The sequence below is a fragment of the Lontra canadensis genome, unplaced genomic scaffold (genome assembly GCF_010015895.1).
Source record: "Lontra canadensis isolate GAN:19392208 unplaced genomic scaffold, GSC_riverotter_1.0 scaffold25, whole genome shotgun sequence".
Classification (NCBI taxonomy): Eukaryota; Metazoa; Chordata; class Mammalia; order Carnivora; family Mustelidae; genus Lontra; species Lontra canadensis.
This window is the reverse complement of record NW_022631019.1, coordinates 1,958,562-1,972,442: the sequence shown is the minus strand read 5'-3', so window position 1 is coordinate 1,972,442 and position 13,881 is coordinate 1,958,562. Positions and strand designations below refer to the sequence as shown.

The 13,881-nt window shown below is 64.1% G+C and overlaps 1 protein-coding gene across 1 annotated transcript; it reads right to left on the bottom strand.

Moving 5' to 3' along the window:
* Positions 1-199: 199 nt before the first annotated feature.
* TPRG1L (tumor protein p63 regulated 1 like) lies at positions 200-3,050 on the bottom strand. Its single transcript, XM_032863220.1, has 5 exons — positions 2,814-3,050; positions 2,617-2,708; positions 2,358-2,534; positions 1,407-1,560; positions 200-790 (listed from the first exon to the last, which is right to left on the bottom strand). Exons 1-5 carry the CDS (start codon positions 3,015-3,017, stop codon positions 596-598), a joined length of 822 nt encoding a protein of 273 aa, XP_032719111.1. The 5' UTR covers positions 3,018-3,050; the 3' UTR covers positions 200-595.
* Between the last annotated feature and the right edge of the window lie 10,831 nt (positions 3,051-13,881).

The window sequence follows — 13,881 nt, the reverse complement described above, 5'->3', positions numbered from 1 at the left end:
ATGCCAGAGGTATTACACGGTACAAGTTTACAAAAAGCGTGGCTGCAGGTCAAACACATATTCACACAAAAGCAGCCGTTCTCTCGCATGGGACGAGGCCGACGGTCTCGCAGTTCAGCAGTCTGGCTTGTTCTGCGTTTAGCTTTAGGAAAACGGATAAAATCTCCAAATACAAAACTGGACACCAAACAGAAAGGTATTTGCAACTACGGGCAGTGGGGTTCAGGGACCTCCCTGGACGGAGCAGTCCACACAGCGCGAGCGCCAGCAGGGAGGTTCTGGTGGGACCGCACGTTTATTGACACGCCAGAGCGCTGGGGCGGGAAGGACCACGAGAAGCCAAATGCAGACACTCCAGGAAAAGCACGGAAACAGGTTCTAGAAGACGGAATACCGGCCAAGACAGGGACAGCTAGCTTCCTTTTTGTCCGTAGCTCCTACTGCCAGATGTCCACGACTCAGCTAGAGCATAGAATTCATTTGACTATTTTCTAATCGCGCTCAGACCCCTAAGGGTTCACAGCCCGGACCCTGCAGGGGCAGCAGAGCCCGCGTGTCTGACGCCCCGAGTTCCCTGGTCTGCCTGTGGCAGCGTCTAGAAGCCTATTTTGCCTCTGGTCATGGAATAGCCCAATTTAGCTTCGTTGTTAATGAAGGACATCAATCCCACGTAGGTCTCAATGAGGAGGGGACGCTCCAGGACCAGTACACCGTTGGCTTGCCCCGGCAAAGAACTCTCTTTTTGGGCTTTTTTGACAGCTTGGATTAACATAGCTTTGAAGCTTTCCAACTTTAAAGAGAGAGAAAACATGTTGCTGATCAGCGATCTACACCAGGAAACCGCCACCCAGTTCTGCACCAGCCCCCCTCGCTGCCCCTGCGTGAGATGCCTTTGCAGCCACAGCCTCACAGTCCCTCAACTCGCCTTCTTGATGTGGCTCTCTGCTTAGCCCCATGCTCACGCGGACACGTGATGAGCCGCACAGGGCCTTGCCCTCCGCACGTCACAGCAGATCTGCAGTGGGGACCCACCTAATCCCTCTGCCACCTGCCAGGCCAGTGACGAGGCCACGGTGCACGGCTGCTGAGTGGCGTCCAGCTACAGCCTTACCGGGGCCACGGGGCGTCCTCTCCTGGTGAACACAGACTGCCTGGAACCGCGCTGGGCCCTCCTGCAGGGCGATGGTGGCCACAAGGGGCCAGGCTGCACAGCCACACTGACCAGCAGCCACTAGCCACGTGGGGCTATTTAAACGTAAGCTAACACTTCTAAAACTTAGAAGTCTGTTTCCTCAGTTTACTATGACCGTTCACATGCCCCACAGCCACACGTGGCCGCCGTGGGGAGCAGGGCAGCGTGAGAACGCTGCCATGGCAGCTGGGAAGCGCGGCTCTTAGGGTCTTACTTGGCACAGAGAGGCCGTCTTCTCATCCGCACCGGCCATCGGGTGCTCTATGAACGTGGCGTAGGGCACGTTGGTGGACCAGGGGTTCCATCTGTTTATGAAGGAAGGACGGCTCTGCTTGTCCCACTGAATGCGAATCCCGAGACCTTCTCGCCTACGGAGAAGAAGCGAGCTCACTCGGCAGGCCCCAGCGCTCCCGGCAGCCTGGTCGGGTGTGGGGAGTGACACCGGGATGCTGCTCCACGGCCACAGCCAAGACCTGCGGCGCTTCCAGCAGAGAAGAACCTCTCGGCTCCGGGAGTAACTGCGGTCGCCGGTCAGCACGCGCCGCGCGCTCTGGACGCGACAGACCGGGTACTGGTGACCCCGATCTTCCCACGATTACCGCAGGTTAAGGGGCCACGGGAAGACTCTGGGGCGGGCTGCACACACCAATGACACGCCGGCAACTTCAGGGCTTTGTCCCCAAGTTCTTGCTGAGAGCTGGCGCCCTCGTCCCCAAACCCAGGCTCTGCAGCGGCTCGAGGCGGACAGCCCAAGCCTCCCACCCCGACTGGTCTAGGCTGCGCCCGGTCCACCATCACTCCGTCCTGACAGGGGCCACGACTGTTCTCACGTTTAACGTGCAGGGACATGTGTAAATGGACGCACGACCCTTTTTCCGTTAGAACTCAGCCAGAGCAGAGCCAGACGGGACCGGTCACCCCTCCCTGGCCAGAGATAAAGTGCTGGTCAGGTCTGCTCCGTTTCACCGCGAGCCTCGCCGCTCTCGCTCCAGCGCACCCGCGCCCGCAGCCCCGCGCCGCCCCGCTGCGGCTTTCGCATCTGCAGACCCAAGGCGGCCTGCGGGGCCGGCCGGGGAGCGGGGGGAGGGGTGGGCCCGGCCGGGGAGCGGAGGGGGGTGGCCGGCCGGGGAGCCGAGGCCCCGGGGCGCTCCGCTCGCGGACTTACTTGTTGAGCGACTTCGGGGGGAACTGGAACTCCCCGCAGGAGATGGTGTCCACCGCGCTCAGGGCCACGCGCACCACCTGCCGGCACTGAAGGCCGATGAAGTCGTACTTGCAGATGAGCAGCGCCTGGTCCGTGATGAGCACCAGCCGCTCCTTCTCGTTGTTCCAGTGGTCGACCCTGCCCGCACACGGCCGGTCACCGCGCCGCCCCGCGCCCCCGCCCGCCCCCGCGCCCGCGCCCGCCCCTGCGCCCCGCTCACTCGGTCAGCAGCCACACGCCCTGGATGTCGCCGTCCTCCACCGGCCGCACCACCACGCCGATCTCCTCCACCGCCTGCTCGATGGTGCCGGGCTGCGCGGGCAGCAGCGGTCACGCTCCGTCCGCCGCGGCCCCCCGGCCCCGCCTGCGGCCCCCGCCCCGGCCCGGCCCCTCCCCGGGACGCGCAGCCCGCCTCACCCGGAACACGAAGTACTCCTTGACGCGGGCGCGGCGCGTGGGGTCGTGGACGCTGAGCGGCCACAGCGTCTGGCGCAGCGGCGTGCCCGCGCCCGGCCGCCCCCCGACCCCGCCGCCGCCGCCCGCGCCGACCTCCTCGCCGGCCGCCAGCACCGCCGTGGGGCTCGTGCTCGCCGAGTCCACCGAGTCCCGCAGCTGCAGCATGGCCAGGCCTGCCGCCGCCCCCGACCCCGACGCCGCACTAGGCACCACAAACGCCAGAGCCGGCCGGAAGAGGCCGCAGTCCCGTCGCCGTCGCCACCGCCCCCGGCCCCGCCCCCGCCCCAGCGCCGGCCCCGCCCCGGCCCTCCCCCTGGTCACCGCGGTTGGCTCGGCCCCTTAGGCCCCGCCTCGTACTCCGCCCCCTCCGGCCCCGGCAATTGGCTCTTCGCCAACCGTCTCCCGCGATTGGTCCTTCCCGCCGCCAGTTCACAATCGCTCCCGCCCCTCTCCGCGCCGGAAGCGCACGCCGCGCGCACACCCATTTCCTCTTGACGCGAGGGGGAGGGGGGCCCCCCCCCGGAGCTGGTTGCCAAGGAGACGCAGAGGGTGCGCTTGGAGTCCCGCGCCAGTTACCCGCGGAGGGGAGACTGCCCCCGCCCGCGGGCCCCGCCCCCGCCGTGCGGTCGCCGTCCCCCGACGCGCGCCTCACTCCGCCGTCTCCCTCCGCCCCCTCCGAGGCCCCGCCCCCGCCCCGGGCACCCCCCGCCCCGGGCACCCCATGCCCGCAGCCGCCGCCCCGGGACCCGCCCCCCCCCCGCTCCCCTCTCCGACGCCCCCTCGCCCGCGGTCCTGGCGTCCCCGACGCGACTGCACGCCAGGAGGGGCCGAGGGTGCTGGAGGCGCTGCCCACAAGGTCTGCACGGCCGGGCGCCCCGGACGCGGAGCTATGGGGCGGGGGGCGGCCTTCCTGCGCCCCAGCCGCTCCGGACCGCGCAGCAGCGGCCTCCCTGCGCCCAGGCCGCGGCCCTCACAGAAGGGGACACGGAGGCACAGGCCACTTGCTCCTGCCACTCAAGGGTCAGAGCAGGACTCGTGCCCCCAAGCGTCCCAGCCCGGCTCTAGTCCGCCGGACCCTAGAACTGCGTCTGTTCTTCCTGGGTGACGGCTTTGGCCGGAGCGGGGCCACTCTAGGCTTCTGCTCTGTGGTCCCCCCAGGGCATGGTCTTGGCCCCCACAAGCCCCAGGCCGTTTTCATCACCGTCCCCCTCGGGGAACCCAGGGGCTGTGCATCCAAAGCCTCACCCGGCAGGTCACTTGGGACTGTGCCACCCCCTTACTCCCCCCACCCCCAAAGCTGTCTGGCCTCACCCATGCTGTGTCCATCCTGCAGCACCGGTTACGGCCCCCTGCCCCAGGGCACGCTGCCATTCCCCGGGACTCCTCACTACTTCCTTCTTTGCTTGTCATCTAATAAGCCACCCGGCATGCACGTGCCCATGCCCCTCCGTTAGGAGAGCTCGGGCGCTGGCCTCTACGGATGCTCGCGCCTTGGGTTTATAGCCACTTTCAGAGTTCTTTAAGTTTCCCCAGCGCCCCGGGATGGCCACACACCACTGTGTGCGCCCCCCAGGTTGGAGAGGGCTGGGGGCTGGCTGGGCCCTGGAGGCCCTCACAGGTGATCCACGACTCAAGGATGGCCCAACCTTCTGTTCCCCAGGACCTCCCCCAAAGAAGGGGGCTGCAGGGATGCGCACAGCAGGTCTTCGACGCCACTGACCGCTCCCCCTGGGATGTCCTCCTCTACAGAGACTTGGGGCCCCGGAATGTGGAGAGAACCTGCCTGGTGCGGTGGGAGGGCTCGGGTCCTGGATCCCCCACCAGAGACTGACCTGAGAATCTGCGCTTGAATAAAGACAGCCGGGAGGAAGGGAGCAGGCGCAGAGCCGTCCGTCAAGTACACGCTCAGGCTGGGGGAGCGGGCAGGCCCAGAGGGGACACCTGCGCCGGGCACTGCGGCTGGGGGATTTGGGATTTTTCTGTTACCAGAGGTTATGGGTCCTAGCCAGGGCAACGGAGGCTGCGTCTGGTCATCTGAGGGACGACTCCTACTGGTCGGGGGTGAGGGGAGTTTTTGGACCTACAAGGTTCCTGCCAGAACCGCTGAGCCCACCCCCCGCCCCCCACTCCCCGGCTGAAACTGCAGTAAGAACATTGTGTAATGAGGCTGCGGGTCCCTGTGGGCTGGAAGGAAGAGTCCAGGCCTGGCACCTGCTTTCTGGGGCAGCCGGCCCCCGGAGGTGGGAGACCATGAAGTCACTGCCTCCCGCTGCCTCCCCGGGGCTCCTGTCTAGCAGCCTGCTCTGTCCATACTGGAAGAGCTTACATGGTTTGCTCCGTGGAAGAGCACAGAGCTCTCACACATGCCGAGTGGGTGTGCCAGCCTGGGAGCACAGTGCTTCTACCCGCTCGGGCCTGCTGAGGTCGGGTGGGACAGAGGCCCCTGCCTTCTCTTGACCCTGGGGCCCTGACGCCCTCTTTGGGCCCGTCCCTGGGGGAAGGTGGCAGCCAGAGCCGGGCGGAGCCTCTCTGCCCAGTCCCTGTGGGGTGGACCTAAATCAGGCCCTAGAGGGACTGAGCCGCTTGGGCCAGTGCCCTCTGACCCCTCTCTTGGGTCCCCTCTCCATATGGAGGGGAGTCGCAGTAGAGCCAGGGACCCGTCCAGGCTGGCAGCTGTGGGCTCGGGAGGCCCTCTGTCTGAGCCTCCTCTCACAGGGTCCTGAAGGGTCCTGCAGGGTCCAGCAGGGTCCTGGCCCCTCTTACCTCTGTCCACGAGGACTGGCACAGTGAAGCGCTCTGTGCCTCAGTTTCCTTCTCTGTTGAGTACAGGTAATGGCCGTTCCTACTTCCAGTGGCTGTTGGGAGGCTGAAATGAGTGGATGTCTGTGGTGTGTCTAGGCCCTCCGCCAGGACCAGGTTCAGGCCCGGTCAGTGTCACCCGTCCCCCTTATTCATGCTGGTCCCAAGTGCCAGTATGTGCACAAATATTGCCTCTGCTCCCAACACGCATGCATGGGGGGCGGTGTTGCCCCCTTTTACGGAGGAGGAAACAGTCCCAGAGAGGTGGTCACTTTTTGAAGGCCACGCATCAGCCAGAAGCTAAGACCTCCTGAAGTTCCCAGCCCGTGCTCCCGCCCCCCACAATCTGCTCCCGTGCCAGGGACTCCCTCGAGGGGTGGGCAGACAGGAGTCCTTCCACTGACACAGTGACAAAGCAGTGGGTTCCCGGGACAGTGACCTCCAGGGACATCTCCCCAGCGTGGGAGGGGAGAACCAAAGTCCAGGGGACAAGGCTGCCAGCGGGCAGGTGTTTCCCGTGGTGGGGGTGGGGGGTGGACAATCAGCCCCCGAGTGCCCCGCCTGCCCTGGGTCTGAGTTCTGGCCTATCGGTACGTACTTAGGGCTGACTGTGGACCCGTCACTTAACCTCCCGCCTCCCTTTCTCATCTGGACAGCAGGACTGACAAAACCTGGTTCACAGGTCGTCGTCTGGAGGCTTACAGGAGCTGATTGGTACAGAGGGGACCCGTCTGAACAGCCCTCCATCAGCGTTTGTGCCCCGACAGCCCAGCCCATGGAGATGGCCGGCGAGCGCCGTGCAGGGCAGGGGAAGGCAGACAAGGGCCTGACCAGTCGCGATGCTGAGGGAACCAGGACCCGGGACCCAGGGGTTGGGGTGCGCTTATGGCAGGAGGACACTCTCTGCTCAAAGACAAGGTGGAGAGAGGTGAGTCTTGGCAGGGACAGGACGAGCATCTCTCTTTTCCAGTGGGGAGGGGGAGCTGGCACTTTGGGTAAAGGCGCTGGGAGGAGCAAGGGGGCTGATTAGATGCAAGCATGGGGGTCCCTGGATGGCTGGGGGCCTCGGGGCTTTGCACCGAACCCTTCCACAGGGCAGCCACTGGGCGTGGGAGGCACCAGCGGCTGGACTAGACTAGAGAGCAGGCGATAGGCATGTCGCTGAGTCGCTGGGGTGCAGGACAAGGGAGACGGGAGGGCAGGTCCCATCAGGAGTATTTGCCAAGGATGAAAGCGGTGAGCCTTTCACCCCACTTGGGAGCGAACGGGGTAGGCTGCCAGAGGACAGGAGACCCTGGGTCGCAGGGGACTGTCACAGGCAGGGCTGGGCGTTGCTGGCGTGTCCGGGGGGTCAAGGGGGAGGGTGTCCAGCACTGTCAGAGCGGTGGTCCTTGAGGCTGCGTTTCCAGTCTGGCTGGAGGCGGCAGCGGGTCTGACAGGGACTGGTGACTGGCAGGGCAGATGTCAGAGGAGGTCATGGAGAGGATGTGACCGCGGGTTACCCTGGAGCTGGCCCCTCACGCTGCCCTGTCATTGGGACACACGCTCTGCCCCATTCCCACGGCAGGAGTCTCCTCCAGGGCCGCAGCCTTGAGGTCAGGCGGTGGCGTTCAGGTCATCACAGTGTGGTGGGAAGAGCAGAGCCCGGGAAGGCCCCTGAACCAACTTTAGCGTCAGGAGGGTGTGGCGATCTCCTTGGCTGGTGGCGCCCAGGAGAAGCCTCGCAGGGGAGTCAACCCCTTCCAGAAACCGCCGCCCCACCTTCTGCAGTGCCCGCCTCCTTCTCCCGCTCTGCCTGACCCCGAAACATGGGGGCACCAGGAGGGACAGGAGAGATGTCCTGCGCGGGTGTCCCTGACCTCTGTGTGGGGAGGGGGCCTGTCCGTGAGACGCCTGTGGGCCGCCTCGGGTTCCTGAGTGCAGGAGGCCCGGAGATCCGCGGTGGGTCCCACACTCTGGGGAAGGGGTGCGGTGTGCACGGTGGCTGGCGACGGAGGCCTGGGGCTGTGCAGTGGACTCGCCTCCCCTGTGGGGACTTTAGAGGGACAGGGAGGCCCAGCTAGAGGCTGAAGGTCGGGCCAGAAAGCTGGGCGGGGAGCAGAGGGGAGGCTGTGGGGGCACCCACCACGTCTGGCTTCCGGCCAGCAGACGAGAACGCTCAGTCTGGCAAAGCTAGGAGGGCGCAAGCTGCCACCTACGGAGGTCCCGGTGCTTGCGACGGAGCCCGAGAGGAATGCTAGCCGGTGGGATCCCTGAGAAAGTGAGGCCTGCGAGAGGGTTGTGACCCACCGCGCACGGAGGGCCCCGGGCTGCCCGATGCCGGCGCCGCGGAGAACTCCACATGCTCATTACGCTAGACTTCCAGGACCAGAGAAACAGACGCCGAAACCCCTAGAAAGCGCGTTCTCTCCGTCTCTTCAGGTTGTAAATCTCATCATGTCCGAAGTGGAGGCTCCCGGGGATAACGGGGGCGCTGCCCACCGTCGCCCGGCCCCGCAGGGGAATGGACCCCGCCTCGGAGGCCCCCTCGCCGGCCCCGGTGGCTCAGGGGCGAGGACCGATCTGAAACGTCTCCCCCACACGTGCTAGGGAAAGCTTCAGCCATGAGAGCAGGTTCCGGACGCCTTCCGTCTGCGCAACACCCGGCCAGGCTCGGCGGCTCCGAGCTCGAGTGACCCTGGGACGTCCGTGTCTGTGTGTCTCCGGGCGTCTGCAGATGAGGGCTCCAGGCGGGCGACATCTCCCGACGTCTGAGGCTGCTGCCCAAATTTACTTGAAAAGGGGCTTTCTAAACTGTCCTACAGAAGCAGCTTTGATGTCGCTAATGTACGTATATAAAATGGCAAGTTTTCTTTTGTCTGGTAACAGGACAAAGTTTTCTTGGACTATTGGTCTTTCTTGGTGGGATTGTGAAAGGTTTTTCCTTACCTTTGAACTCATCCTGGGGCACCTGGGGGGCTCAGTGGGTGAGGCGTCTGCCTTCGGCTCAGGCATGATCTCAGGGTCCTGGGATCCAGCCCGGCGACCCGCTCCCTGCTCGGCGGGGAGTCTGCTTCTCCCTCTCCGTCTGCCCCTCACCCCGCTCGTGCTCCCTCTCTCCCTCAAACAAATAAACAAAATCTTAAAAAAAATAAAAATAAGAGCCTCTGGATTTATCTGCCAGGAGACGGCTTCTGTGTTGTATCACAGTGATTTCCTGGGCCGCCTACTGTCTCTATCGGGTCTGTGATTGCTCAAGAAAACGGAGTCTTCTCCAGTAGAACCGTTGTTTATTAATAACTGTATAACCTTCTAGATTTGCCTTTGAGGCCTTTCATTATCAATTTGATTCAATGGTATTGTTTCCCAGTGACCTCAGACCCCAAAAGTCAAATTCTAAAAGAAGTCTTATTGACTTTGAACTAAGTTTGGGGTTTCTGCCGAGGTCCCTGGACCATCCCCAAAGATGTGTTCTCTCTCCTTTTCGCAGAGAGAGGTCACACTAATGAGGCTCACAGACACGCTGACTCCCCGGGAAGCACGGTCAAGCTAGAAGAGACACCGAACTTGTCTTGTCTACGTTTCTGTAAAATCCCCAAGAATCCACTGTGTCCCGGCATAACGGCAGCCGTGGTGACTGTAAGACGCGCGTCCCAGGCGCGCCGCGCTCGGCTGGTCAGTGCAGCACAGACAGCTCTCAGCGCATCTCCGGCCACGGCCCTTCCTCCCGGCTCTCTCCTCCGCACGCGGTCACGGCTTCTCTCCACTGCTTTGCCGGAGTGTTTCTGCAAACGGGCTTCATCGTCACGGAAACGCATGGAAGAGACCCCGGGAGGACCGGCTTCTGGTAACTACAGCCCACGTGTCTTCACATGGAGGGGCCGGAACCGAGGTCTCTCCAGTGCCTCCCCAAGGCTCCCTGCCAGTCCCACCCCACGCGCCTGTCCCTGCTCTCCCTCCCCACACTCCTGAAATGGGCGCATTTCATCGATGACTCAGTGGTCACCTGTGAGACACTCCGTGGGCCTGGCTGGAGCGTCTGTGAGGGGGCAGGTTGGACTGTGAACACGTCCCCATGACAGACCACAAACATTCAAGGTCCAGGCACCCCCATAAAGTTTGGGGGCTTGTCCGGTGAGGTGACATGCACATGTCCCCAGAATCTGTGATGGAGAAGATGCTGGCCTGCCCGTGCCCTAAGAACAGGAACGAGGTGCAGGGCTTGGGGGGGACTTGGGGGCCTGGGAGGACTTTCATTCCCCACCTGATGCCGCCTGGGGAAGCAGGGGCAGGTGTGCGAAGGCGGGCCCGACAGCAGCCTTGGGGAGAAACGCCAGGGGAGCTGGTTTGAGCTGTGGGCATCGTGGCAGCCGGGATACCTCGCACTGAGGCCGTCCGGGACTCCGGTGGGTATGGCTCGGGCACCGTGGCCGAGACAACAGGGGGGTCCCGAGGACTCTGACGGCTGCTCTGGAAAGGGCCAGAGTCACAAAGACCCCGCGGAGCGCCAGCCCTGAGCGGTGCACACGGCGCTCCTCCAGGAGCCTCTCGCTAATGAACTGCCTGGCGTGGCGGGGACTTGCCTGCCCAGTGGGGGGGTGACGAGACCATCTTCCAGTGGCCACCTCCGCTGTGGCGCAGAGCCCCATGCTGGCCACGTGGCACGCCTGTTCTCAGTGGAGGCGCGCCCTGTCCAGCAGCCCACGGTCCCCAGAAACGCAGCCACTATGAGGCCCCGGGGGGAAGCCCGCAGCTGCCCCAGACACCCGCACCCCTGTCGCCGGGGTGGCCCCTGCAGCCTGTGGGGGGCCAGCTCCGCCTGGAGTGCGGGCAGTTCTGTCAAGGCCGTCCGTCCATCCACATGCCCACACCGCCTGTCGTTACTGCCCTACCCAACACCGACCCCGTCTGGGTGGCGACAGGGACAGACCAAGCAGCCTGCGGTCTGGTGGGCAATCCCTCGCGGGCCCCAGCCATCGGCCCTGCGTGCCAGAGGCTGTTCTACAGCGACGGACCCCACGGCTCCGACAGTGGAAAGCCGAGGGGTGGTGATCCTGAGTAAGACTTTGTAGGTCAGGATATGCGAAAAGACACGTGGCGTGGCTGCCGGAGCCTTGGTGGCCCTCACTGTCTTCCCTGTCCTGGCTCCTCAGGAAGATGATGCCCCAGCCTGGGAATAAGCCCCAGCAAGTAACGCTTCAGTGGCTGCAGCAGCCAGGGCTGGGGCCGTGGCAGCCCCCAGACACCAAGGATGCTGGGTTGCCCTTGAAGTCCAGCGACCTGGTCAGTGCAGGGACGCCCGGTCCTATGTGTCTGTGACCCGACTCAGGGTGATGCTGGAGGAGTCCAGGGCCATCGGCCAGAATCCCCAGCTCACAGGGTACCGGCACATGGATAGTATTGGCCGCTCCTCTGAGCGAGGGTTCCATATGCCCCGGGCATGTGCAGATGCCGCCTCTGGCCCGACCCACGCTGTCCTGGCCCCGCGTGAGCCAGGCTGCCCGCATCGGAGAAGCAGAGCACCTAGACGGCGATGGGGGTTCAAAGGCTATGACGTGGGGGCTCCCCCGTCCCTATAACCCGCAGCAGCAGGGGTGGTGGACAGGAGAGACGGACGAGCAAAGCCGCAGATGAGGTGACTGACCAGTAATGTCACCTCGCTGACATTTTAATACTTTTCAGCGATTCCCTGGTTGGATCCATCACCCCCGCAGCCCAGACTGGGACGCCTGCAGAGGTTCCCAACCCTGACTGACGGTGTGCGGCTGGCCGGGCTGGCAACGGGCTGTCCTGCTGGAAGGGCTGGGCCACCACTCGCTCTCCCGGGGGCCCTGTTATTAGGCCACACACTCAACCTGAGGAAACGCAGTGTAGCCGGCACGGACCGCACACCGAGTCCTGGCCACAGCCTGCCCCCGGCCAGCTCCTCATGCCTGACTGGGCTGCCTTCCCGCCAGCTCCGTGGTGGGCACCCCCGAGTCCAGGCCCTGAAGCCGCAGCTCCGTCTCCCCGAGGCCAGGTGGGCTCACTCCGTTGCTTACAGGACGATCGTTCAGCCCCAGCCCTGGGCCCGGAGCTACAGCACAGGACCAGCCTCGCTAAACTCACCCACCACACGGCATTCAAGGCCGGTGGGGCCCCGGAGAGAAGGCCGTCGTCCAGAACGGGAGGCCTCAAACCTCTCCACTGCCTCTAGGGGAGGCGCCCGCGCCGGCATCCAGAGTTCCTGTGTTTGGACCTGATGAGTCCCATAACGAGTCCTCCTCGTTAAGTCACACCGAGGACCCAGGTGAAGGCCGGGAGTGCTCTGACCACCGGCTGGGGGCAGTGACTAAACCCAGGCTTCAGATCACGGGGCTCTTGCTGGAAAAAGGTTGTTATCTCGGGAATTACTGTCTTAACCTGTGTGTTCTCTGGCATGGGCCTGGGCTGTGTCAGGGGCCCCTGCCTGCAGTGCGGCCAGAGAGCCCCTGAATGAGCCACGTCCTCGCTCGCGGCTCCTCTCACTGGCCACCGAGAGTCCACTGCGGAAGAGGGGCATGTGAGATCGCAAGAGCCGGTCACGGTCACCGAGGGCCGGGAGTTGTGACCGCCGGTTGTCCCTGGAGCTGGCCCTCACCCTGCCCTGTCACTGGGACGTGCGCTGGGCTCCCCATTCCCATGGTGGGAGCTGCTTGCAGGGACGTGGCCGGGAGGTAGTGTGGATTTTGAGACTGTCCGAGGATACCGGTGACTGAGCCCCGCGGAGGCCTCTCTGAGCTTTAAGATTCTGGTGAGCAGGTGCGGGGTGCCTCGACTCCCAGTGGCCAAGAAGTCCCCTTGCTTGTCACACCTGCTCCCTGCCCACCTGGAGCATCGGCCTCTCTCTGTCTCTTCCGGCTTTGTGTACCGGGGCCGGCCTGGGACCCAGCGGCTGGAGGGATGACACGTGGGGGCCCGGTTGGAGCGAGACCGTGTAGGGAAAGCGAGAGCCGGACATCTGGGTGCTGTGGACCACGAGTGGGGTGCTGGAACCGAGACGCCACAGAAAGAACAGAACTTTCTGCCTGGCGGCAACCCCAAGTCTCCGTCTTGGGAGGAAAGACCGGGCACGTGGGGCCCAGCACCCGTGAGACGGTAGGCCCAGAGTTTCTCAGGATGGCGGTGGCATCGGGCATGAGGACGCTGGCCAGGGTGCCTGAGCCTTTGGTGGGTGTGGGGGGCACCCTGCGGGCCCATAGTTCAGGGGACCACAGAGGAAGGGTGGAGCCTGGTTGCTGGTGCAGGGTTCCCAGGCGGCCTCGCCGACCTGCCACACCCCGGGGCTAACACAACAGGACTCGTCCTCAGCTCTGCAGCCCGGAGGCCCAAGACCCAGGGGCCTGCCGGGCTGCCCTCCCTCAGAGGCCTGTAGGGGAAACCTTCCTGGCCTTCCCAGCATCCTCGGCCTGGAGCTGCAACCCGACAACCTTTCTTCTGGGGTCCCACGGCCGCCTCCCCCGTGTGTCTCCCCGTGTCTCTTCTTGACACCGGTCACGTTGGACGAGAACCTGTCTGATGTCGCAGACCCCATGTCCAGACGAGGCCCCTTTCACAGGCCCAGGGTTAGGACTTGACGGATCTGTTTGGGGGGCACGACTGCCGTAGCAGGTGGCCCATCTGTACATGAACGACAACAGGGTTTCCCTCGGAAACCGCTGGTCGTGAGACAGGGGACGGAGGCTCCTGGCTGGGTCCCCCTGGGTGTGCAGTACTTCTTCCTGGGGACTTTGGACAGCAGGTGGCAGAGTAGCCCACACGCCCAGGGCCTTCAAACCCGAGCGCCTTGCACAGCGGGAGATGGAAACATAATTCTTCTTCTCTTCCCAGGAGGACTGGGAAGTGAGGATTCTTATCTTAACTTCCAGATGTTGTGGTTTAGTGTTTTATGAAATCAGGGCGCCCCACCTTTGATGTCTGTCTCGAATGGAAGCAGCGGTCAGGGGCACGAGGGGCCAGGCTGGTGCAAACAGGAGCCCCACGCGTGGGATCTCAGGGCTCTGGGTGTGCAGGCTCCCCGCGGTGGAGGTTAGCACACGGCCCAGAGAATGTTCCTGTTCACAGGGTCCATGGGCCAAGCTCACTTTCCAGAGACAACGCACCCTGGGTGAGACCCCTCCCTCCAGGGTGGGACTGGGGCTGCCTGCGGGGCTGGCTGGGGCTGGGAGTCCCCGTGGCCGCAGGGACTCATGGAAGAGCTATCACGTGGTGCCTGCAGACTGCCCACAGGCTT

Bases quoted from the DNA above. Each gene is read 5' to 3' on its own strand.
- TPRG1L (XM_032863220.1), bottom strand. From the start codon at position 3,017: ATGCTGCAGCTGCGGGACTCGGTGGACTCGGCGAGCACGAGCCCCACG. The intron at 1,561-2,357 runs GTAAGTCCGCGA...TCTTCTCCGTAG, and splicing joins CCCCCGAAGTCGCTCAACAA to GCGAGAAGGTCTCGGGATTC. The intron at 791-1,406 runs GTAAGACCCTAA...CTCTCTTTAAAG, and splicing joins AGACGGCCTCTCTGTGCCAA to TTGGAAAGCTTCAAAGCTAT.